The sequence below is a fragment of the Ambystoma mexicanum genome, chromosome 4q (assembly GCF_040938575.1).
Source record: "Ambystoma mexicanum isolate Mex_15411 chromosome 4q, UKY_AmexF1_1, whole genome shotgun sequence".
Taxonomy (NCBI): Eukaryota; Metazoa; Chordata; class Amphibia; order Caudata; family Ambystomatidae; genus Ambystoma; species Ambystoma mexicanum.
This window is the reverse complement of record NC_090928.1, coordinates 442,201,778-442,228,170: the sequence shown is the minus strand read 5'-3', so window position 1 is coordinate 442,228,170 and position 26,393 is coordinate 442,201,778. Positions and strand designations below refer to the sequence as shown.

Genomic DNA, 26,393 nt, shown 5'->3' with positions numbered 1-26,393 from the left:
GAGACCACTGATCCCTCGTTAGCCATTGCAGGGATCTCATGCGCAACCTGGCCTCTGGCACAAGAAAAATGTAGGAGGGCATGAGGCCTAGGAGGCAGAGGAAGGAAGCCGCTGGTAGAGGGGCATGGTTCCGGAACAGGTCTACCATATGTGTCAAGCCGGCTACTCTCTCCTCTCTCCTCGGGAGGGAAGGCCTTCCCCTCACGGTATCTAGGACTGCTCCGATGAACTGTCATGTGGGACTTCTTTAAGTTTAGGGAGAAGCCCAGCTTGTGCAGCAGCAAGCAGGTGTCCTCTTAATGAGACAAGACCTGCACTACTGACTTCCTTCCGATCAGCCATTCGTCCAGATATGAGAATATGTGGACCCCGGATCTCCTGAGGTGAGCCGCAACTACTGCCATGAGCTTGGTGAAGACCCTTGGGGTGGACGTAAGACCAAAAGGAAGCACCTTGAACTGATAGAGCATTTCGCCTATGATGAACATTAGGAACTCCCTGTACTTTCAATGGATTGGCACATGGAAATAGGCCTCCTGTAGGTCTATCGACACCAGCCAGTCCTGTAGTTCGAGTGCATGGAGAATCTCTCTCAACATCACCATTCTGAGTTTGTCTTTCCTCAAGAACTTGTTCAAGGCCCTGAGGTCCAGAATGGGACGGAGACCTCCTCCTTTCTTGGGCACCAGGAAATACCGGCAATACCAACCTGATCCTCTCGGCTCAGTTGGGACCTCTTCCACGGCACCCTTCAGCAACAGTGCTCTCGGTTCTTCCTGGAGCTCCTGTCCCGGGTGGATTGGAGGAGGGGGCGGTCTGTCCAGTGGTTTTCTCACAAATGGCAGACAATAACCCCCTAAATGAGCTGTATAGCTCAGGCATTGGAAGCAATTCCCTGCCACTGGAGCAAATGCTCTGTCAACCATCCTCCAACCGGTCCGCGGTAAGAGGTGAAAATCAAAGCAGCTTCGTAGGCTGGGTCGCCCCCGCTGCTGACTGTTGGCCTCTAGAAGCCCCTCTGCCCCTTGCGAGCACGAGAAACGCTTCTGCCCTTGCCTGGCTGGTGGGAGCAGCACCCTCCTGCCGTAAGGAGCATATTTTCTGTAGCCCTGTGCTGTAGAGGAAAAGCTAAACACAGGTTTAGCTGGCTGCGCAGCTAGGTCTAAGGATTTGGCAGCAATCTTGGATTCCTTAAATTTCTTAACGGAATCTTCGTCTTTGTGGCTGAAAAGAAGATCACCCTCAAAGGGCACGTCCAGAAGCTTGACTTGGACATAAGGTGAAAAAACAGGTTTTTAAGCAGGTCTGCCTTCTTAGTGTTATGGCTGACGCCATAGATTGCCCCACAAAGTTGGTGAGGTCCAGGCCCGTTTCCAGCGACTCCCTGCCCACCTCTTTCCCATCCTCCACTAACTGTAGGAAGCCCTTGTGCATTTCTCCTTCCGAAACATACTGAGTAGCATTTTCCACTGCTGTCTATAGACAGGAGTATTTGGCAAAACTGCTTGCCATATTTGTAGCTTTGAGGGCCATGCTAGCTGAGCTGAATGCTTTCTTCGCCAATGCATCTACTTTCTTTCCTTCCCTGTCTGGAAGCAGAGTGGGTCTAGAAGAGACCGTAGCAGCCTGCATAACAAGCCCCTCCGGGGAAGGATGAGAGGAGAGGTATGAAGGGTCTCCTCTAGCCAGCCGGTATTTCCTGGAAATGGTGGAGCTGACGGGAGGAAGGGAACAACGGATTTGCCACATAACTGCTAAAGGATCAGCAATGGAAGGGTTAAAGGGAATATTACGTTCAGTGGCAAGGCCTTCATCAAGAATGTCGGTAAGGTTGTAACCTTGTTCAGATGCGACTGATGAGTGCAATCCCAGGGTGTCAATAACCCTTTCTACCAAAGCCCTGAATTTAGAGGTATTGTGAAGATAGGGCTGGGACTGCTGAAATTCGAGGTCTGGCGAGATGTTGAGACCGCTGGCATCCTGGAGGCCTTCAGCCAGCTGTAAAAGCGGATTCTGGTGGTCAAAATTATCGACCCCTCCTGAACGCAAATAAATCAGGTCGACATCCCCGTGGTCATCAGCGTCATGACAACCAAAGATACCTGCCATGGTATCGGGAAATTAGGACTGGGGTTGCAGTGTGAATGTTTTCTCGACAACCGTCGACATTGATGTCGAGGGTTTGTCTTTCTGCGCAGATTTGATGGATGTCGGTCGGGATCGAGATGCTGTATCGTCGACATCCTTGGATGCACAGGGACAATCCGGCTTCGATTGAATTTCTTTTGACATCGAAAGATTTATCGTTGCCGACATTGTCGGTACCGGGGCACTAGAGGGGTCGGGTAAAAAAGAGAAAACCTTCCTAACATACAGGCCTTCATGTATCCATGCAGAGCAGTGGTCTCGCTAGCTGCTACTCAAATTAAAAGCTGCTTGAAGTCATTCAGCATCGAGTTTTGAGTTGCTAGTCAGTAGCTCCAACAACCATAAGCTCTGTTTGTTGTTATAGCTAATATTCAGAGATGAAATACCAAATTCTAATCTGATGGCCTCAATAAGTAGACTGTTGCTTAAACCCAATACCTTATGCCATAATTTCCCCTCTAATTTACAAAGCCACTTAACTTCCTTATCTGTACAGGGGAGCAGGATATAAGTTATGCTAGGTAACAGACAGGTCTTATAATTTTATTAGGCCCTCCAAGGAGTACACTCCAGCTTTGTTTATCACATTTACCACCAGCGTGAATTTGCTACTGACTTTGCTTTCAATACATTTTCTCAGCTAGTAACCTTGAGTGCCTGATAGAGCACCCAAGTATACAAAGCTGGTTACCTGTTGTAACCTCTTATTTTCCATCGGTCAGCTAAATCTGCAAGGCTGAGTTTGTGTCCCCCATATGCACATAATCTTAGTCTTCTTTAAGTTTATTTGGAGGTTGTTCCTTTTGGAATATGTGGTCAATGCATCTCTGGAGACCAATAGTAATCATGTCCAGGATGACAATATCATTGGCATAACCGAGCCAATTTATATGTTTATTATTCATTTTTGGCGGGAGGTTATTTACACATTTTACATCCTTGTCCAGACCACAAATGTACAAAATAAATTATAGGGGTGCCAACACTCCTCTCGTCCCCCCGTTTTAAACCATTATTGATGAGGATACATTTGGATAACTCCCCCTTCAATTAGGCGTATTTTGATTTACGTTTCTCTATGTAACTGATTTAGGAATGCATTGTAGCATTAAACATTGATCAGATAGAGATGGAATATTACCTAACATTTAGAGGAATCCTTTTCCAGAAACAGTCACTAGACCACATATGGTCAGCAAAAGTTACAATCCATTGAACACTCTGTTGGGGATCATTTTGGGTATAATCAAGGATCATGGGTAGGTTACGAATGGGAAGGTACAAACGAAAGAGGACAGAGGGTGAGGAAGGCTGAGTGGGATTTTGGAGGGGAGGCAAGAGAACCCTAGTGAGCTTATTACATGCGACTCGTAGAGAGAGTTGCAAAGGTCTTCTTATAAAAGTGTTGATTTGATCATCTATATAGTTCCATGAAGACACCCCATATAAGATCATAATCACATCAGTCCCTCTTCTCACAAACAACTTTCTCATCACTTGATAAACGCAGTAGACTCTCAAACCAGTCTTCCACCTTGGTGAACCACACAATCTTCCACATTTTCCAAATTTCTTTCTTTACACATATTAAAGCCCTATACAGATATTTTCTGGTATATGAACAGGTTACACCACTACTCTTGGAATGTAACATAACACTGCTGCTAGAAGTTCATGTGGGCACTTTATTCCAGTTGTTCAATTACCTCTCTCTAGCATCCCTCTACTCGTCTGAAATTCCAGACAATGTGTGCCCTATGCAGCACTGTGTTCCTTACAAGTTCAAAAAGCATCAGCATCCAAAAGGGAGAGATGGAAATGTTTTCTAGATGCCCAATATTGTCACAATAATGTTATGCTGAGAGAGAGAACTTTGAACGTTCCGTAGATGAAATGGTTTAAGGTACTTACCTGTAACACCACCTTTTGGCCACTTTCTTGGACCTATCTCAGCTGGAATTACATAGGAGCAGTATCCTTGAATTTCCTTTGCCTCTACAGGGAAAGTTTCCTGTAGACATACCAGATCATAGTCGTGGATCCAGTTTTTCAAGGTAGGATCCTCTAGATGTTTATCTATGCTGGCAATGTTCCAGGATAAGATGTTATATGTTCGTGGTGTCGAAGGGGATGGATTAGGAACTGGGCTAGTATTAATGGTAAATCTATTCCCTCCAGACCAGTACTATACCTGGTTGCTGAATTGCTTGGTAATGTAGTCTGGTTCATTCCCTCGATACCAACATAATCTGGTATGTGGGACGTCATTGTGATCCGAGAACCTACTGGGGTGTATGCTTGAAGCTCAATTGATAATAGACCTTCCACCAGGAAGGGGTTTGTTAAACTCAACTGTTTATAGTCGCCAGCACCTGATGGCATTTTGCCAATATCGCAATGAATTATGTTGTCTCTAATAATTGATCTACAACCTCTTACGTGGTGGAGCCAATGTATAGGCTTGTTTATGAGTGCATCCTGGTTCTCGAGCTGCCCATGTCTCTCCTTAGGCCCTGTATGACCTAGTTGTCTCTGCGGATGCATACACAAATTTGATCTAAAGCTGCCATGAGGCTGGGTGCATTAAGATTGCATAGTTGTTTGGTTCATCCGTGGAGGATTGTCCATGCATATTTATCGAACAGTTTCTGTTAATAATGTCATGTTGCTCCCTTGTGGCTTATGCCTCAGGTTGGTTGCGTGCTTTAGCGCTGGTCGCTCTTCTGCCCCCTCAAGAACTTACTTCCTTGGATTTGATGTATTTACCAGTGTGATACATGGTGTTAACCCTTCCCTCTTTACACCTTTGTATATAGGGTGGTGGGAGGAACTATAGTCTTGGCAAGTACATTGGGTAGAATAAGTTGGTTAGGCAGGTAGCTTTGTGCTGACTTCGGAGCAAATACGTGCATAGACATAAAATTTGCCAGCAATGTATGAAACAATTTCTTTAGGCTTTCCCAGTTCTGACATGATAGCACATAGATATTTTTCAATACACCCACAGTCACATCCAGAAGGTAATTGAGGTCTCGGCTGTATAGGCATGTTCCCGGATTTTTTGCCCATTACTGGGATTCCCATAATAGCTTGTGGTGGTTGTCCTCCAGTAGCTCACAGGAAGGGGCTAGTGGTCTGGGTCATTCCTTGGTTATCACTATTCAACCCCATAGCCTCATCCCCAATCGAAATCTCATTAACAGCAAGAGCATCAAATATGCTGGATATCAGGATTTCCAGAGCTATCACTATCAGGTTAATCGGTCATGTCTTGCTAGTTTAGACTTTCTACTTGCTGACCAGATGCTGGTTTATTCCCATCCCCTCGATGGTCTTGCAATAGGGAACTTGATAAGCCACCTGGCATTAGCTGGATTACTACCAGGGGGTGAACCTCCACGGCTCCCCTTCGAGGTTGATCCTAATAATCCAGTCCGGTGACTAGTTCTTCCCTCCAATTGATTTGCCCGGTTTTCCACAACAAAGTCCTCCGAAGGATCTTTAGCAGCAAATTTGCCTCTAGCCAGATAAGTCGCTATCTGGATGACCTCAGAGTCTGATTTCCCACTGCTAATGGGTTCCTGCTCGATCTGATCTTCATTTCACAAGGTCACTGCACAATTAGAGTTGGGCCCCCTTGAGTCTCTGATGCTTCTTACACTCTTGGAGCCCTCTGCACTGTTGTTACTTGCGTCCATATCTTCCAATATCTTCCTGTATCTCACCAGTTAAGACATTGAACTCTTCAATGGGCCTGAACAGTTTTAAAAGATTTCCCTCTCTGGGGGAGATTGTGGTTGGAGCTTTCCTTTTGACCATGCTTTAAATTGATCAGTGCTGTCAGTGCCAAAGGGAAAGTGTTGCACCAGAAGAGGGGTTTGTGGCCTCATAAAACGTAATGTCCAAAAACGTGCACTGAAAGGCTTGTTTTAGCACAGCAAGATTACCTTTCCAAGTTTGGTCAGAGCTGTGCAGCTGCAATTTGACAAGACTCCAAACAAATTAATTCACTGCTTGAGTAGCAGGGCCAGCACAGTTAGCATGTGCTGCTCAACTACTGCATCTGGGCGGCCTTGTCACCTGCACCACCACCTCCAGGCACCAAACACCAGCTGCGCTCAACACTGAAGCCCAAAAATCCACATCACGCCTCAGGATGGGAAATAAACACTTTGTCCAGATCAAGTCTTGCTAACTTGCAGTTGCAGGGGCCATGCACTCCAGGGAGCCTGGCGCTCCCGGAAGAGCACCAACCAGTTCACATTGGTGTCTGCTCTGGAAAGTAAGCGGGATTAGAAGCAAGGGCCTAGGTAAGTCCCAGGGACGTCAAGCCGCACCACTCTGCTCAGTAGCAAACTAGCAGGGCAGCCGCTTCTGACATCTACATTGAGGAGTGTGACTATTGGGAGGGACCACAACCTTAGGCAGGCCTTCGGCACCAGGTAAATGTAAGATGCCATGACGTCCAGCAACCTTAGAAAGTCAAATGCTGGCAGATATTAGGCGTTCTGAAATCTTGTTACCATCTGCAAGATATGTTGAGCCCTCAACTCGAGAGGCAAAGCCGCCCCGAGGAAAAGTCAGGACCGATCCAATGAATTGCAGCTTCTGAGAAGGTGTCACCTGGAACTTTTTAAAATTGATGGAGAATCCCAGCTTGTGTAGAGAGTTTCAGGTGCTTTTGAGATGTTCTAGAGCCTGCTCGGGAGAATGAGCTTTGATTAGCCAATCGTCTAGCCAGGGAAAGATGTGAATCCCTCCCCTCTGTAGATTCGCTGCCACCACGCCATCAACTTGGTGAAGACCCTCAGGCATAGCTGAGCTCAAAAAGGAAGTACCCAAAACTGATAATGAGAACTGCCAATGGCGAACCACAGTTACTGTGTGTGCTTGGGATGTATAGCCACATGGAATCAAGCATCCTGAAGATCGAGTGACACCATCCAATCTTGGATATGAAGGGCCTGGAGGATCTGTGAAAGGGTGAACATCTTGAATCTGTCATTCCTGAGGAACTTGTTCAGGCGTCTCAGGTCCAAGATGGGTTGCAATTCTCGTCTTTCTAGGAAACCAGAAAATGGGTGGAGTACCAACCCTGGTATTGTTGCTCTGCAGGTACCCTTTGCAGAGCACACTATTCCAACAGGGAAAGAATCTCCTGTAGAAGGTGTGGATCTGGCACCCAAAGAGATTGCATGGTCGGGAGAGAAGCTGGAAGTATTTTCAGAAATAGGAGATAGTACGCTTGAGCCACTCTTTGAAGGGCCCATGCACCTGAAGTAATGCCATGCCATTTCCGCAGATGCTGGGTCAAACTGCTTCCCACCAGAGTCCTGTGAGCAAAGTGATCAGAGCTGGGGCTGTGGCAGAGAGGAGGTGGCTGCCTGAGCAATCTTTTCTCCACAGCCTCTGAAGTGCATGTGAATCTCCTCTGTCCTCTCTGGGTAGCTTGACCTCTTCCTCTTTGGGTAAAAGAGGAGTAATATCGAAAGGAAAACCCTTTGCAAGCCTGCAAAGGCAGGTGTTGCTGTTGCGGCTAATGGATGGCCGCCCCCAAAGATTTTGCAGCACCTTTAGAAGCTTGCAGCTTCTCCAAGCGGTCATCTGCTTTTTGCCCAAAAAGGGTGGACCCATCAAAGGGCATGCCCAGTAGCCTTGATTGGATATCAGCAGCAAACCCAGACTTGCATAACCATGCAAATCTTCTGATTACCGCACTGGAGATCATACACTGACCAACATAGTCTGATGCATCAAGCCCTGATTGGAGGGACTGGCAGGAAGCCTCCTTGCCATCACTAATGATATTATTAAAACCATCCCTCATCTCACCGTCGGGAATGGTTTCTGCTTTTTGGGAACCTACATTCCATATGTATACTCTGTGAGGGAACAAGAAGATGCATTAATGGCTTTCAGTGCCATGCTTCTCTTGGCTAGTGCATCATATTTCTTATCCTCCCTATCTGCTGGGATGATCGAATGAGCTGCAGCACTTGAGGTAGAAGATGCTGCCTGCAACACCAAACTCTCTGGAGTAGGGTGTCTGGAAAGAAAGTCAGGGTCAATTGATGAAGGCCTGTACTTTTTCACCAACTCCTTGTTCACAGCAGGAGGGTGGTCAGTTTTTTGACAATTTTCTAAAATTTGATTTTTCAAAGCTGTGTGAAAAGGTAGCACTGGCACCTGAGAAGGGTCTCTATTAAGGAGGTCTGTAAGATCCTCCTGAGTTAGGACCCTTTGCATGATGCCCCCAACCCAAATATTCTAACACCAGTTCAGAACTGTTCTATTTGCCGCATTAGGGTGTACATTCACATCAGGCATGTCAAAATCCACGTCCCGGGAGGTACCAGGACCGCTGGCCTCTTTAAGGGAAGCAGATAGGCCCTCTTTGCGAGACTGAACAGAGATCAATTCCTCTAGAACATTTGGTGTTCCAAAACATTCATGCCCAAAGGGTATGACTACATCATCATCATCTTGTTCTTCAAAGATATACCCAAAGGACTTGAAAAGATCCTTTTTAGACTGCAGTTTAAAACTCGCAGTTGGGTCTGAGGTCGACAGAGAAGGGCCTTTGGACATTGATTGCTTCGACAAGAAAGTCAGTGAAGCTTTTGGCTTCGATTAAGTCTTTATGGTCGACACCTTCGACGCTACTCGAGACTATATCCCCGAGGTCTTCCGACTCGGGTTTTGGGAGCGCGGGTCAAACCCATTGACGATTCCCTGCCGGTCTTTGAAGACACAGTGGGATCGCTAGCCGCCTTCTGCTCTTTCGAGGGACCAGGATGGGCGGCCTTCGAAAACACGTCCATCATTTTTTGACTCAAGTTTACCCATTCTGATGAGGAATGATGGCATAGTTTCTTCGACTTCTTTCAGGATGAAAAAAGTGATGGGAATTGCTCCTAGATCTTGACCGCTTGGAAAGCTTGGAGCATTCTTTTTAGCCTTTCTGGAGACTAGTCTCTGGAAGAGCTCCAACCGTAGGATAGTTTTCTCTACAAAGAGTTACAAGATGAGGACTTAGAAATCGACTGACCTAGAGTGGAGTTTAGACCTTTTCTCTTTTAAGGCCTTACTGGTCATCAACTGCCAGGAGACACACTCAATGACTTTGTGCTCCTTGCCAAGGCACCAGAGACATATTCAGTGCAGATCTGTGATAGACATCTTCGAGTCACAGTCCGCACATCTCTTGAAGCCTGTTTTCAGTGTAGACATTATTGAGAAATTCAATAAGAAACATGAAGTAGAATCACTGAGGTGAGTCGAACCATTCAGAGAGCGTGCTATGCATGTGGAAAAACTGAAGTGAGGCAATGGCTGCAGGGTGTGCTATTTATACTATCATGAACGTCACGTCTGGACGCTGCAATGGTAACCGTTGAGGGATATCGATGCGAAGCCGCACATCAGCCTCTGCTGTTGTAATATTTTCAGAGACTACAAAGCACGATATGGATATATCAAAGAAGAGGAATACGTGGAGGACCCAATCCATTAGAATGTTGCATTCTGGGAGCAGTAGTGCCAACTGATATGTGGGGTTTGTCAAAATATGGGGAGATGTGTTTTAAACTATCCTGGTTCTATGTCGGGAACATGAACTCTTCTGGCCTCTAGGGGATCTTCTGGTAAGTTTTTCTCATTTGAATCTGGCCCGGTGTTTTAGGATCCACTTCAGGTTTTGTGATTGATAACGACTGATTGTGGTTATGAAATATTGTCCCATTCTACATGCTGCTATCGACTGGAAAAAGATTGGTACTGGAGTCTCAGGACCTGCAGGGAATGGAAAAGTATTCTGGCAAATCCCCCTTATCCCACCTCTAGGATGAACTTATCACGACTCTTACTGTTTCGGGGAATGCACAAGCCCGCCATACATGGATCTTTTGATGAAAGTCTACCTTAAGTTTGAAGTGGACAGCCCCCAAATAACCACTGTCATTGTGAAGGAAAGGCCACAACTACAATCTGTGCCCCTGCTGCATGAATACATTGCAGCTGCCGAGGCAAATGCAGCTGCCTAGCATGAAGGAATGCATGCACTGAAAACAAGAATGATCTTTGGTGACAAGACAGAGGTCTATAACTCTCTTGGGGCATACAAATGTATTCTTAGCCAGTGGGCCCCAGACCACTCCAGTGAATAAGCTCTTGCCGAAAGGAACTTTGAAGTTCAATGAGAACCACAAAAGGTAGAGCACCACACACGTATTTGCAAGATGTTGAGAAACCAGTGATAACTTTACACTGATCAAGCAGTCATCCTGATTCAAAAAGACATGAGCATTTGCCTGCTTAAATGAGCTCTTACCACCACCAAAACCTTTGTGAATACCTGAGGGCTCATATCAGTTCGAAAGTCAGTGAAGCTTGGAAAATATGAGCAAAGGTCACTATCTTCAACTTCTCCTTTGCCAGAAATGCGTTCAGCCAGCAAAGTTCAAATATAGTCTGCAGATCTCAGTCCTTTTTCAGAACAAGCCCTTACCGGACATATGAAACGAAACTAGCCGGTGACTCCTTTGTGGTTCTCCTTCTGGTCTGCACCCTCTTGGAAATGAGGACCTGATGAGATGGAAACGGGCGGAGTAGTGTTTGAGGTGGTGCTGGGCATAATGAGAGAACTATATTCTGTATTCATCTATATACTGTACTGTATTTTATACATTTTGCAACTTCTGCTTCACCTCCCACCTTTTAACCTTGTATGGTGCTCCAAGGCACTCTGGGCAGAGCCAGCGTTGAAAACAAACATTCAAATAAAATAATAAATAACTGTAGTCCAAACCCACTGGTTTGGAGGTGGAAAGAAAGCCCCCAAAGACATGGATGCTCCTATGGCAGAATGTCTGTGGCCAGAACCTCTATCCCTTCCAGCAAGAAAATGCTTTTGCTACGGAGGCAGCCGCTGCTGCTTAGCAGGGAGGTTATGCTTCAATAAGAACTTGGAGAGAACACAGTGACTTTTCGGGAAATGCATATCGAGTAGTGTTTCCTAATTACTACCCCTGCGCTCACTGGCCTGCCCAAACAGTCAATGCCAGATATCGGGATCTGTGGATCAACATTTTTGCCACTGGATCCAAGAACTAATAGAGATTTCTTAAATTATCAGGCATTTACTGTAAAATATTCTTGAACCTCTGACATTTTGTCAGCCTTTGTGCACATGGCTCTGCAACAAAACAAAAAAAAGAAAAAGAGGCGGGTTGAGGTAATAGTACGATACCTCAAGATGTGAATCTTGAGGTGTTGATAAGTGCAGGCTGGCAGTATGTGTTTCCTGTGTTGGATATGGTTCTTTGAGGATTGTGGCAGTGACACATGCATATTTATTACATCTGGAGGGGAGAACCAAAGATCTAATAAAACAGCTACAAAACTTGGTTAGCCATTGGCTCAGGGGGTAGAGGCGGAAATTAATATATTTAAAGATTTGAGCTTGTGCACTGATCTGCCAAGGCTAATGTGATATAAGTAGACATTAATCTGTCCTGTGCAAGGGGGGTTGGTGTAGTAAGAGAGGGAGAGGAAAGTCGGTTTTCTAGGATTGGTGATGACTCAAAATGGAACAATTTGAGTTCCAGTCTGTTGTGTACTTGGAAGTGGTGGCTTTTCTCATGTTGTTGTCTGTTGGGATGCAAGTTCCCTTACTATTCCAGGTTCCATTTTATGGCAAGAGCAGGGGAGGCTGACCTGGCTGATGCCAATCGTCTATGTGTTTTGACTGAAGGCATTGCGCTGAGGTGTCTAGCATGTGCAGGTAAGACTAACCTGAAAGAGTCACATCTCTGGTTCATCTTGGTGTTCAAGGTTGTTATTTGCCTCATTCCTCTTGCGGTGCTCCTTTTGGGTGTAGGCCCAAAATGCTTATTTATGCTGTAAAAGGTCTGTAGCGGTTCGCCTTTGGGGTTCTATGTCTGTCTGGTTGTTTCAGATAGGCCTTAGGAGCTAACTCTGGCATGGTTGTTCATTGAGAATTATCCAGTATGCGTAGATGGGGTACAGTCTTAAAAGGGTGCTGTGCTAGCATGTCAGTTGTGATAAGTCAGGTTTTGAGGGATTTTCTGAAGACTAGGTGGTGTTCCTAAGTATGCAGGACCTCAGGATGGAGCTCCAGAGCTTAGATGACCAAAAAAAAACAGAAGGAAGAACCTCTATGAGATTCCTGTTTGAAACCTGGCACTGCTTTGAAGGTCACACTGTGGGATGTAAGCGTTCCTGTCAGCTTGTAATGGATGAACTTCTTTTTGATGGATTTTAGGACCCTGCAGTTGAACGCATCATGGGTGATAAAGGCTTTTGAATAGTTTTGTAGATTTCACTGGGAACCAGTGGAGTTTTCAAAGGGCAGGGTTGATGTGTTTCTATCTTTGGAGGATCAGAAGCTGAATAGCTGCAGCATTTTGGACTCTTTGTGAATGGTTTAATAAGTACTGTGTTGAGAGATATCATGAAACCGAGAGAGATTAACAATACACATACATGAATTAAGACTACTGGCACAAAGAAACATTCAGGATGGTAGTCAGATTGCATTCATATATGCTACATAAAATGCCTACAGACACTCTCCAAAAGCCTGGGCCTTCCCTACTGACCCCACAGGGAATACTCGGGGGAGTGAGGGAGATGGTCGTTTCTGGGTCTCAACCAGTTCTTAGGTTCTTCCACTTAGCTTAACAAAAGAAGCGGCAACATACACACAGGATGGCTTCTTGGTGGTTTCCAATAAGGCAAGAAGGCTATAGGTGAAAAGAGTAACTCACAGTCTGGGATAATAAGTGGGACAAGACTTCTTTCTTGATTATTGGTTTCTTCAGGTGGCATCTGCTTCTTCACATCCTGGTTTCTCTGGGAATTAGGGACTGAATAGAATATGATTGTTAGGCTTACGTAGAAGCAAGGGGGTGGTTGGGGTGCACCAAACAAAGCTGCAGTGTTTCCACTAGGCTATGGGCTACTTAGGCTGGCCTGTAGGAGGGGTTTCGTAGCATACCTCCCCTATCCTGGTTTAAAGGACCTGGCTCCGATCCCCAATACACCACCTTCTCCGACTCCTTGACAAACTGGGAGGATCTCCTTTATAATGGCTCTCTCCACTTCCTCATTCCCCCACCCCCTTTTCATCTGCTCAACCACCTCCTTAAAGCTCTGATACACGCTCATTCCTCCTCAGTTCTCTTTTCTCATCCTTATAACATACTTGCTTCTTCTATACGTCTGGTCTAGACTCTTTTGATCGACGTCTTTCCATTCCTCCTCCTCTGCGATTCCTCCCAAACTTCTCCATTCCACTCTGTCTCCTACCCTCCTTTAGATTTTCCTGTACCTAGTGGTCTTTCTCCACCTCTTTAACCTTTTTGTAGGTCACCTCCTTTTTTGCCCCTTCTCCTTCTCTGGATGTTTCTCAATTCCTTCTTTACCACTTTCACCTTCAATAGCACCTCTTGCCGGCTTTTTCTTTCCTCCCCTCTGGCCTTGTCTCCCCTGCCTCCTCCTCAACCTCTCCTCCATCTCGGTCAACCCTTCTCCAGCCTCCTCCCCTCCTCCCCAGACTCACCACCTCCTCTCTATCATCCTTTCTCAAGCCTCCTTCAATGCTCTCCAGCTCCTCCTTTCTCAGAACTCCTTTACAGTACCTCCACTGTCTCCAAATGCCCTCATCCCTCTGAGAATATCCAAGCCTTGTAGAGGGGTCTATGTTCGAACTTGGCTTTGGTGTGTGGAGTTTTGTACTTGGGAATGTGATTGGTTACAATCTGCTGGACGGGGCCCTTCATGTGCTCCCTTAGCTTTCCCTCCTAATCATGTGGGCCTGCGGATGGAGCCTTCATATTAACTTCGATTTCCAATTGGCACATGCGCAGGAAGGAGGGGGTGCAGCAGGGATGCATGTGCTGCAGTCTCTGCTCGCCTCACCCACTCACAGACTGGAACTGGAAAATAGAAAGATCTCTCTGAGTCTAGTGACTCATTAACGTAGCTTTGATTTTTTCCTTACTGTTTTGGACATTTCTGACCCCTTGCACTAACTGCAATCCCCTAAAGGACATTCCTAATTACTCTGCCATAACCTTGTGGGGGAATTACACTTTAGGACAAAGCATGCATTGGAGTTTGGTACAGCCAGGGTAGGCAGTGCTTTCAACATTTATCCATATGACTAGAATGCCTTAAAGGGACAGAACCCAGAGATGGCATCTTGTGACAAGCTTCTGCCACCCGACTGAGGTGTGTTGGGGCAAGCCAGGGGATCCTCTCTGCACTGCCCCCAGTTCAAGCATTTTTTAGAAGGTGGTGACACCTGGCTAGCCCATCCTGCACAGCAAGAATCAGGTAGGGCGACTTGTCATAGAGGCTACACAACTGACATGCCACAAGTTGTAAATATCTTGCCTGGGTGCAGGAGGCATTGGCAGCACATAGCCCCAAATTGACAGAGCCAAACAACTTCCTCCCAAAGAAGCCTGGCTTGTCATCCCTGGCTGAAAGCCTATTGGGGAATGCACTGAGTTTAGATCTTGCACTTTAAATATAGGCTCAATTTTTTTTTTTTTAACGTTCTTTATTGGTATTTTCCAACAAAACAAACAAACCGTTAGACCGGGCACATGTCCTACTGTGAGAACTGCGCCCCTCCCATCCTCTCACCCCCCCCCCCCCGTCCGTTGCGTTGAAAAGAGTCCTTGTGCCATAGGTTGCCATCTAGGTGGCGCAGCTACTGGGTCTTCGTCGTTATATGTCGGACTGGTAGTTGAGTTTTGCATTGGTTCCGGTTGTTGTGAGTCGGCAACAACAGTCGTTGAAAGCAAGTATGCAATGTACGGCCCCCATATGTCCGGAGGGCGTGCGTGTAGTGGCATAGTCTTGATGAAGTCAGTTTCAACATCTTGACAGAAAGTTATGTCTTTCAGCCAGTGCTGTAGGTTCGGAGGGGGTCTCCTACCCCAGGTGTAGGCGATTCTTTTTTGCGCTAGGACTAGCAATAGATCTGTTAGCCTTTTAACTGAACTCGTTAGCGATTGAGTCAGGCCTAGCAATGCTGTTTTTGGCTCGGGAACAAGCTCTGTTCCAATTATTGCTGAGGTTTTTTCGAGTACTGCTCTCCAGAAGGTGGCTACTGGGGGACAGGACCATGCCAGGTGAAGGAACCCGCTGTAGGTGCCCCACATCTGTTGCATTCTGCTGAGATAGAGTCCCTTTGAGAATGAAGTTTCGCCAGAGTGTGGTATGTTTGATGGAGGAAGTTAAAGTGGATCAGTTTGAACCTTGCGTTGATCGCTACTCTATGAGTGAGTTTTAGGATGTAGGCCCATTCCTCGTCCGGGATTGTGTTATCTAGTGTTTTTTCCCCCCATCTCCTTTTGGCACTTGCGCAGGGCAGGTTCGATTCGTTGAAAAGGCCCTTGTAGATGTTAGTTACCAGGCACCCTTCTCCTTGGATTGCGTAATGGAGTAGTGGCCAGGTTGGTGGTTGTTGTGGGAAGGTCGGGATTACTGCCTGAAGCGAGTGTCGTAGTCTGTAGTATATGAACGTATCGAGGGCATTGCTGCCTCCTCTTTCTCGGGATTGTTGTGTAGTCAAGAAGGTCTCTGCCGGAAAGAGGTCGTCCATGGAGTATAACTTCAGCTTTTCTGTCCAGAGCAGGAAGACTTTTTCGGTTGTGATGGAAATTCTGGGGATGTGTTTAATCGGCAGAAGAGGAGAGTATCTGGACGAGACGTCATTTTCCTTGGCAATTTTTCTCCAAATTGAATATGTGGTGGCGACTGGATTCATTACGGATTGAGTGACCGGAAAGTGTCCAAAGATTATGGATCGGAGGAGGTGCAGTGTCGCTAGCGCTCTCTCTATCTGAACATGTGGTCTTATGAACTGCATTGCGTACCATTGGCTGAGGTATTGCGCTTGGGCCGCCCAATAGTAGCGTTCTAGGTCTGGGAGGGCCAGTCCTCCTTGCCGTGTCAGTAGGGTTAGTGTGGAGTAAGCGACCCTCGCCACCTTGTCGGCCCATATGAGGTCAATGACCATACTCTTTATGCGTTGAAGAAGTTTCTGTGTAAGGAGCAAAGGGACGTTTGAGAAGAGGTACAGTAGTTTTGGTAAGATTATCATCTTTACAACTGAAACCCTGCCCCAGAGATTGAGTGGTAGGGATTTCCACCTCTCGATCTTGGCTTGGATGATGTCTATGTTGGCTTCGTAATTGTCATGAATGATCTCCTCTCTCACACGGGACATGTAGATGCTGAGGTACCTCACATGTGTGTGTTGCCACTGGAAGCCGAAGTCGTCAGCAAATTCAGTGGTGGTGGTGGTGGTGGCAAGTGGGAAGATGACCGATTTGCTGTTAATAATCTTCAGCCCTGAGAAGCGTCCAAACTGTTTTACTGCTCTCATTGCTGGGTTTAGGTTCTCATCTGTGTTCTGTAGGAACAAGGCTATGTCGTCTGCGTAAAGTGAGATGATCATCTTGTGTGGGCTGAATGAGAGGCCTCTGTGGAGGTGTCGCATACGCATGTCGGAGGCTAGGGGTTCCATTACTAAAGTGAACAGAAGTGCAGAGAGTGGACAGCCCTGTCTTGTTCCTCTTCTGAAGTGGATATCGGCAGAGCAGTGACCGCCTAGCATGATGTTGGAGATTGGTTTTCTGTAGAGTAGGGAGATCAGGTGCAAAAAACGCTTGCCCAGATCCATCCTTTCCAGGACTGTGAATAGAAAGGGCCATTCGACCGAGTTGAAAGCCTTCTCGGCATCTAATAGTACTGCCACGGCCTGACAGTCCGGTTCTAGGGCTTCCATTGCTCCGAACATCCTTCTTATCCCATATGATGTGTTCCTCCCAAGGGACGAAGCCCGCTTGATCTGCCAGCACCATGGCGGACATGAGGAGTAATAGCCTCTTGGTTAGGACTTTTGCGAAAGTTTTGTTGTCCAGATTTATTAGCGAAATTGGCCTGTATGAGCCGCATTCCATTGGATTTTTGCCGATCTTGTGTAAAAGGATTATGTTGGCCCTATATAGTGTTGGTGGTAGCTGGTCACTGGTCAGGGCCTCGTCGTAGACCTGGAGGAGTAGCGGGGCAAGGAGGTCTGCAAAGTGTTTATAGAATTTGCCAGACAGGCCGCCAGGCCCTGGTGCTTTAGAGTTGGGTAGTTCTTTGATGACCTTGAGGATCTCTTCAATGGTAATGGGGGCATTTAATGGTTCTCTGAGCTCTGGGTCGACCCAGTATAGTTCTATTTCATCTAGGTATCGTGCCAGCTCTGCTTGGTCGGTGGAGTAGTTTGTGTCGTACAGGTCTTGGTAGAACCTGCAGAAATGTTCAACGATGTCAATTGTCGAGTGAACGGTATTGCCTGTGGGGTCTCGCACTGAGTCGATCGCTGTGGGTTTTCTGTCGGCAGCTATGAGCCTCGCGAGGAGGGCTCCGAGCTGTTGCCCCTCACCGTATTGCCGAATTTACGGTGTCTGTCTAGAAATTTTATTTCCCTTTCAGCTGCGCCTCGGAACACTTCTAATTCTTTTTTAATTGCTGCTAGAGATTGTGGAGTGTTGTCTGTCTGGAGAGCGCCTTCGAGGTCCTTGAGTTTTGATTCGCTGGTGTTCAGCTCCTTTCGTAGTAATTTTAATATTCCACATTCTTTGGTCATGCAGACCCCTCTAGTAAAACATTTTAGTCTCCCACAGAGTCCCGGCTGAGGGCACCGATCCTAGGTTGGAGTTGAGGAAGTGTTCTAGTTCATTTTGGAGTTCTTCCGCAAAGACTTGCAGTGCTCGTGGCTTGAATCTTCATTGAGGTCGAGGTTTGGTTGCTTGTGTGGTGTTGCAAGCTAGAGACACTATGGAGTGGTCTGACAAGGATCTTGGTAAAATGCGGCAATCGTCCCACTGTAGGCGGCTGTGGCTGGACACAAGGAGATAGTCTATTCTCGAACTGGTTTTGTGAACCCAGGAGTGAAAGGTAAAGTCGCTGGTGCTTGGGTTCTAGGCTTTGCAGATTTCAGTGATTTGTAGGGACGTCTTGGATGGGGTCGCTGTCAAGTTATGTGATTTATCTTTAGCTGGATTCAGGGTTGTGTTGAGGTCGCCGCCCCATATGATCGTGGATCGCCTGATCATGCTCAGTTGGGTCATTACCCAATCGAAGTTATTGGGGCCGTCGGTATTCGGGCAGTATGAGTTCACTAGGGTGATTTCTTCTCCGTCAATCGTTCCTTGTATCAGGAGCGACCTGCCTTCTGTGTCCTTTTTTTGAGCGATTAGTCTGAAATTGATTGCCTTGTTGATTATTATGGCTACTCCCCTGGCTTAGGACGAGAAAGAGGCAAAATAGCGGTGACAGCCCCAGTCTTTGGCCTAGGGGTGTTCGGAAGTCGGGCGTAGGGGGGTTTCTTGAATGAACACTGTCGATTTTGTGCCGGCGTAGGTGTTGAGTCATCTTCCTCACTTTCGCTAGCTGATTCCCACCTTTAATATTCCATGTGGCTACGGTGAAGGCGCTGAGTTTTTAATTCTTTGTGCGTGCGATCCCTTGTGTTTGGCTGCTGAAGGGCGGGGTTGGTGGGCCTTGTCGTGTTGATTTTGCTTGTGGTGTGCTCTTCTCTTGAGTCGAGCACATGGGGTGTCCTGGGTGCTGTGAAACTTGTTAACTCCCAACTTGTGTGATTTTCCCTCCCATTTCTCGCGAGCAACCCCCAACTGGCTCGTCATGGTTCCCCCTTCTTTTAAGGTGAAACTTGTAAACTTGAACATTGCTGTGCTAGGGGCGCTTGGATTTTCCCAAGTCGCGTGGCCTTGAGGGTGTTTTGCCCTCTATTTCGTGTTCCGGCAGTATTGATTATCACAGTAAGCTATGTTCTTTTGCTTCTATTCATCTCTGGTGGATTCCTCTGGGCCCTTTCTCTTTGAGCTTGTGCTTGGTTATTCCCTGGTGGTCGACAGCCCGGCTGGTCCAGGTATACATTTGCCTCTTCGGGTGATTGGAAAAACTAGGTCCTCCCCTGGTGTTGTATTCTCAGTCGGGCTGGGAACAGCATCGAGTAAGGGATCTGACTTGTGCGGAGTCTCTGTTTAATGTTTGTGAAAGACCTCCTTTGTGCCTGGACGGCTGGAGAGAAGTCTAGATAAAAGTGGACAGTGTCACCTTCGTGTTGTAGCTCGTCTTTCTCTCAGGCCATTCGGAGTATCGCATCTCTGTCCTTGTAATTGAGTAATTTTGCAATTATTGTCGAGAAGGCGCTCTGGGAGCGGGCTTTAACGTCGGTATTGTATGGGCTCTTTCAATGACGAATAGGGGCAAGAGAGTTTCTGGACCAAAGAGGGATTTACACATTTCTTCAACGTGGTCTTCCATTTTGCCTTGTAGTTTCTCTCTTACTCCTACTATCCAGATGTTATTCCTTCTGGAGCGCCCTTCGAGATCTTCGTTTTTTGCGTTGGTTATTTTCATTTGGGCTTCAAGGGACGACACCCTGGCATTTAAAGATGACACCCCATCGTCTAAGTTGGAGATCCGTTGCTCCGCTTCATCGAAACGCTCATTGTGGGTGTCTAGTCGGTGTTGGACTTGATCGACTTTGGATGAGAGGCCGTCTAGCTTACTATCTAAGTTGCTGATTCCGGATTTCAGTTCTAGGAGAAGTGCTCTGATGTCAAGTGACTGGGGGTCGTTGTTATCTTGGCTTGGCATACGTGGCTGGGATTCCGGTCCGCTGCTGTGTCTCGGGGTTTTAGCTGAAGTTCCAGTTTCGAAGTTCAATTTACGCTGTTGTTTGTCGGTTTTCCCCATTGCGGGTACGGATGGGTGGTGTTGTTGGTCTCTTAATTGTAGGGTTTGTATGGCAGCCGAGGCGGGGTGCTGGACTACTGAGTGCCTGTACTACCCGGGAGGTTTCTTGTACCCTTGGGGGAGTTTTTTGTAACATTGGCCTGTGCCGGGCTTTCAACCCACCATACGTGCTCTAGTTGGTGCCAGGGTCGGTGTGTTATTGGCAGTCTATTTGGCGCGGACGCTGCCGACCAAGCCAGTTGAGTCCCAGGGCAGTTGATTCATTTTGTGGTACTGTGGCCTCTGCAGACTGACTGCGGTGGTATCACTGTGTTGCCAGGGTGGGGCCTCTTGCTAGATGGTGCTGGGTCAATTGTAGGGGGCAGCCCGGAGAGGCACAGTTGTTCACCCTGGGGGTGGGGTGTGAGCCAGGGCTATGAGCTGCAATAGTGTGGCCATTCTCATCGGATGCGCCCCGCTCGAGCTGTTACCCCCTATGCGTGCGCTGTACCGGAAGGGGCTCAGCCCGTGTTCTGCTCCTTCGTGTTAGTCCCGTCTCCTGGCCACGCCGTGCCGTGAGGATGTTGCTGCCTGGGTAGCCGGCGGGAGTTTATGGGGCCGAAGAGCTCTGCTGGGATGTTGCTTCTTAGCCACCGTGCGCTGCTGTGATGGCGGAGCCAGGCGGGTGTACGGTCCGCCTACCAGAGCCGCAGGGGCCCTTCTCCCGCCTGGCGCTCTGGCGCACGTTGCCCTGCCGGGTCTGCAGCAAGTCTCAGCGGGAGGGTCGTGAGACCGTTCAAACCACTCTGAGCCCCCTTCTGGGTCTCCGGGGTTGGCGGTACCTTCTATGCAGGGGGGCCTCTCACAGAGTCCGGCCGACCCACGTGGAATTGGCTGCTGTTGTTGCCGGGGGGTAGAGCCAGGGGGTGCCCGCAGCGCCGGCGTCTCAGGCGGCAGGCCTCCCTGTTCCTCCGCCCTCATCGCAGGCTCGACTGAGCCGTCAGCCGCCGAAGCTCTTCCTCAGTGCCGGGGAGGGCCGGCGAGTGTTGGTGGGCCCTCGGGACTCCTCTGTCACCCGGGAACGCTGCAAAGCAGGGTTCAGATGGCCAGGGTCTTCGGATCCAACTTCTGCTCAGCCGGTTTTCTTTCCTGTGCTCTGGCAGGAGCGTAAGTGGCTGTTTTAGGGAGTTGTACTGCCGGAATAAACAGGATTAATGGGAATTTTAATAGGCTGCGCGGGAGCTCACTGAGGAGCGGCCATCTTGATCGGGTCTCTAGCGCCCTCTAAATATAGGCTCCATGTGAGCAGGCATACAAAGCTTCTCCCACGAAAAGAAAATAGGATCCTGCAAGGTCCTGCTTATGGGAAGGAGGACATCCTGCTTGACATCAGACTCCCGAACGTCCATGCATTTGTTAACAGTTCAGACAGCCACAGGGGCAATAAGCCCATGGAAGTAAGCCGTCCTATGCATGGCTAGATTAAATGACAAAAAAACTTTCAAGGGGATCCAAGGGTCTATGAGAGAAGATGACTAAGGCCAGGATATTATTTCCAATTAAAATATATCATGGGATATCCCTGATTATGATATTTAGTTCACTGACATCACATTAAAAAAACAGGAATTTACAGTCAAGTCTTAGTCTCAAGAAGGAAACATTTTATCCTACACCCAACACCAACCAAAGTTGTCACATGGTGATTATCCTTCCTTGTGTGATACAACAGATACTCTCCTGTATACAGGTCTTGCCTGAGCAGAGAACCCTTCCAGTGTTGTTGAGACAAGTACTCCCTGAATGATATGGGTTACCAGCAAACATCGGCAGGGACTCCCTATGTATGTACATATTCTGCATGCGGCCTGGATGAAACACACAGGACATGCAGGCCATTGGCACAACTGGCACTAAGAACACAAAGATGACTTGTGGCTGCAGTAGCTCTACCCAAGGACTTCAGTTACCTGGTCCGCTGGTACAACCAAAGCCAATAATCAGAAGAAAACCCAAGACATGTTGTCCATCAAATGAGAATAAAGAGAAACAGGAAGAACTAGGACCAAAACAGACACCACATTCAAACACCACCAAACAAAATGTATGAGAGGGTTGTTGAAATGTCACAAATCGTGAGAAAGGAGGAATACAAATGTCACTGAGGGTGGGAAATGGCCCCTGAAAGGGCTAGAATCAAGAAGCAGGGCTCTAAGAAAAGGGAGGCAGATGGGATGCAAATATTGCAGGACCCTAGTGGTGAAACCTGAAACTTTGTCAGATATGTAAGGTAGACAACAAGGGTGGGAGTGTTTTTAGATGACTGGGTGGGAGAAAAAGGGAGAAAATGGGCCCACAGTTAAACACTTTTATTGCAGAGCCAACTGGAGACCAAAGGTCAAATCGCTGAAGATTAGATTGTTGTCTTTGGAACCATCAGAAAAGCACCACCTAAAACGAGTCCAGATTAACGCTAATCCATCTGGAAGGCCACCAAACATCTGACGTCCGTAGGAAATGAAGAACCTGAAATATTATAGACCAGAAATAATCCACAGTGATAACCCTTTCGATTTCCATTGTCAAAGACAGTAAATCAAGTTAAGAACGCCCTAGTGACTTTGGTCCTTCATTTGGCTGAACATTTGTATGTGTAGAAGGCACAGCAGATGCTGGGTGGAGTTCTTATTCTTATATTGGGAATTGTTCACTAAGTAATCTAATATTTACACTTGTATTTTAATCGAAAGCTTATAAATTACAGCATGGGTAAAAGTGACATATTTCCTCACTTATCCCAGAAAAGTAGAGCATTGGTAACTAGTTTCAGAAAAAGAAATGGATTCAGTGCAGTTCTGAGAATTGAAAATGTGTTTAGTAAAAATATACAAAGTTTGAAAACTTGCCAATGCCAATAACCTGGTAAACAATAGAAGAGAATTTGTAAGTCTAAGTGAGAATATAAGAAGTTGTGCAGATCATCTTGAAACACATGCACGTTCTTTCAAGATCCACTATCTATCACAAAGGGCAAACCAGAAAGTTCACAAATACAATTAATTCACAATTACTTTTTAGAAAATCTACAGTGGCATGTGGGATACTAGCATGTAAATGTGAAGGCTTGTGCAGTGAATTTACACATAAGCATTTTAAGTCAATACAATATTTTTTTTAAAGGAAGAAAATATGGAGAATAACTTCCAACATATGTTTTTAAATGCAGACATTACATACCTTACATGCATGGTAAGAGATCAAGCATGATTTTTCTTCCTGTGCTTCAGACAGACTTACCTCAGGTGTCAGTTTTGCTATAGATGTAAAAAGCATCGACACAATCTGAAACAACATAATAGATGTTTATTTAGTGAAGTCCATAAAGAAACTGCAATATTCTACACATGGAGAGCATCCAACATATAAGAGCTGATTATTGAGACTTTAGTGACATAGCTTATCTTGATTCTACCACTTACAGTATACAAAATGTATAAACTTGATATTAAACTTCACCATTGGTATTTTCCACCTTAATCAGAAAAGTTCTTACAAACCTACATTTCTCCACTATAACCTACAATTCAACAAACAGTGCCTAGAAGAACAGGTTATGCATTATTTTTAATATTCTTTCTGATGTATTTGGTATTCCTTCCACAGATTCCTCATCCTTTGAGATATTGGACCAGAAACCTTTTTCATAGCCAGAAGTCATCAAGTGGCTCTGTGCCAGCTTGGTCATGTAGTCACTGGTGCCCTAGGAGTCCACAGTGACATATTTAGAGTACATACATAGTGCCATTCAAGTACCATTACCTAAGCTGCACAACATTTCCCCACCATAGATGCAAAGGAACGGTAGAATATCCACAAAAAATAATTTTGAAAAATTATGAATGGGGGAGAAAGAGGGAGCATAGGTGGGGAACTTGTGGGTGGAATACTGTATCCACCAAAACAACAAGTCCCTTTATGGTAATGTTCTTTCTTATGGATATGGTATTACTCACATAGATTTAACATCTCCTGAAAAAGTCCACGTGCTGAAGGTATCCAGCCACTGACCTGTAGCAGGCGGCTCCACACCAACCCCATCACAGCTTCACTGGTCCAACTGGCACTGGAAGTGATGTTCACAATGTTGTTCACTGTACATTAGCAGTGCAGCACTAGCCTAGACCACAAATACACCAAATATTCCCAGTGCAATCCAAAAAAGGGAACGGAGACAGGGTTGATGAGGAATCTGCAAGTAACAGTCTAGATCAGAAAGAATATTAGAGAAGTTCAGTAGCTTGGTTCTTCCAACAGATAGCTTCCTAGAAAAGAATCCTCACCTCTTGAAAGATTTCCATAGCAATAACAAATAGAAAGAAGGTGTTAGGAAATATTTTCTTTCGTTGCTTTCCTCCAATCTACTTCTATGGGACACCCTTTCTTTTTACTTTGTTTGGACTCCTTCCCTAAATGTCTTGGGATAAGTAAAGCCTTACACACTTTACTTCCCTTGTCTTTTTGCACATTCTTATAGGGGAACTGATCAGTTCAAAAGACAGTAATGTGAGACTTTGGAGCTCATTATGTGTTTTCCGGTCCAGAAGTAAGGTGCTGGTAACAATGTGTACCGGCACCAACTCCAAGTCTGCCGGTAGTGGTGGTGATCAACCGGCAGGCCTGACCTGCCAGTAGATCAGGCCCCTACCGGCAGACAATTGCCACAATCACCAGCACCGGTATCACAGGTGCCCGTGATTGCAGCATCCCCATCCCCATGGAGTCCTGTTGGAGTCCATAGGAATGGGTATTTACCATCGTCTGCACCACCCGTAATATTCCAGTAATACTGGGAAACAGAGAAGGTACAGTATCCCAGCGGAATTACTGGCGGGATACTGGGGAACTTGTAATGAGCCCCTATGTCTCTCTGTTCATTTCTTGTCTTGTTACATATACTACATCACTATGCCCCGGTACAACAGTTCCCCACCTTTTTACCCACAAGCTCATCCACTGTGAAGGAAGAATCAAACGATTTGGCTGAACATCCACTACTCAAGGAAAAAATAATTTTATTTTTTTTATTTTTTAAACCGTGAGGAACGGGCCCGCAAAGAGAATCCAGAACACACCAATAAGGTCTACGGTAGCCCTTTGAACGAGAGCTCACTTATTTCTCCCAATAGAGGAGTTAGTCTTAACTGCAGGCATGTTCATAGCAGGGTTGGATGGGAGGGAGATAAAGAATATGCGGGAGAAGAATCCATAGTAAGAACATTACCATAAGCCATTTCTCCTTCAATGGATTGCCTTTCTCCCGCAGATTCATCAGAGAGACTCCCCATGCAGAATGTGGGGAGGAGGTGGGATGAAAGTCCCTATTCAACGAAGCTTTGTAAAACCGCTCTCCCAAAACGAGCGTCAGCTCCACGGGCTACATCCAGGCAGTAGTGTTTGGTGAAGGTATGCAGTGAGGACCAAATTGCTGCTCAGAAGTTGTCTCTCATTGGCTGCGTCCTTAGCAGAGCCGAAGAGGCAGCCACTCCCCCTTCTGGAGTGGGCTCTGATGCCCGGGGGCAAATCCTAATTTGCATTGATGTAGCATTCTGAAATGCAGAGTGTGATCCACCTAGAAATAGTTTGCTTGGAGACCGCCAAACCCTTTCTCACCATCCAGAAGGTTACGAACAGTTGGTCTGCTTTCCTGAACTCCACCGTTCTCGTAACATGAAAGCTAAGAGCCATCTTCGGGTCTAGCCTATGGAACCGCTCCTCCTCCTTGGAGGGGTGCAGAGGCGGGTAGAAAACTGACAGGTCAGTAGCCTGGGACATATCAAACACTGAAACCACTTTGGACAAAAACCCTGGTTGTACCTTAAAAGAAAGAAACGTTCTCTCTGAATAAACAGAGAAATAGAGGCTTGCATGACAGGGCCTGCAGCTCACTGACCCATCTGGTTGGCATAATGGCCACCAAAAATGCAGTCTTTAAAGTGAGCAAACAAATGGAGCAAGAGTACAAAGGCTCAAAGGGAGCCGCCAAGAGTAAAGTGAGAACCAGGTTAAGGTCCCAGTCTGGGACAACAAAGGGAACAGGCGAAAACGTATTCACAATGCCGTTCAGGAATTGGGCCATGACCGTGATTGTAAAGACGGACCCTTGATCCGGAGACCTTTTGAACACAGACAAAGCTGGCAAGTATCCTTTGACTGTGGTGTCCTGAAGGCCTGACAAGGCCAGTGACAGAAGTAACTCCATCACCATACTGGTGGGGCAAGAGATAGGGTCAATCTCGCGTTCCGTGCACCACGCCTCACATCTTCTCCACCTGCATGCATACATCGATCTTGTTGACGGTCTATGTGCTGCCAGTAGCACCTCAAGTACCTCCTCCAAGAGGTCCCAGTCATACCACATCCTCTCAAAAGCCACACATGTATGTTGAGGGATT

The 26,393-nt window shown here is 46.7% G+C and overlaps 1 protein-coding gene across 1 annotated transcript in view; it reads right to left on the bottom strand.

Annotated features, from left to right (window-relative positions):
* Nucleotides 1-26,393, bottom strand: part of USP34 (ubiquitin specific peptidase 34) — a 3,618,222-nt gene that overhangs the window by 623,724 nt on the left and 2,968,105 nt on the right. Inside the window, exon 64 of the mRNA XM_069608012.1 lies at nt 23,239-23,283. Within this exon, the coding sequence (XP_069464113.1) occupies nt 23,239-23,283 (45 nt within the window). The remainder of the gene's footprint in view (nt 1-23,238; nt 23,284-26,393) is intronic.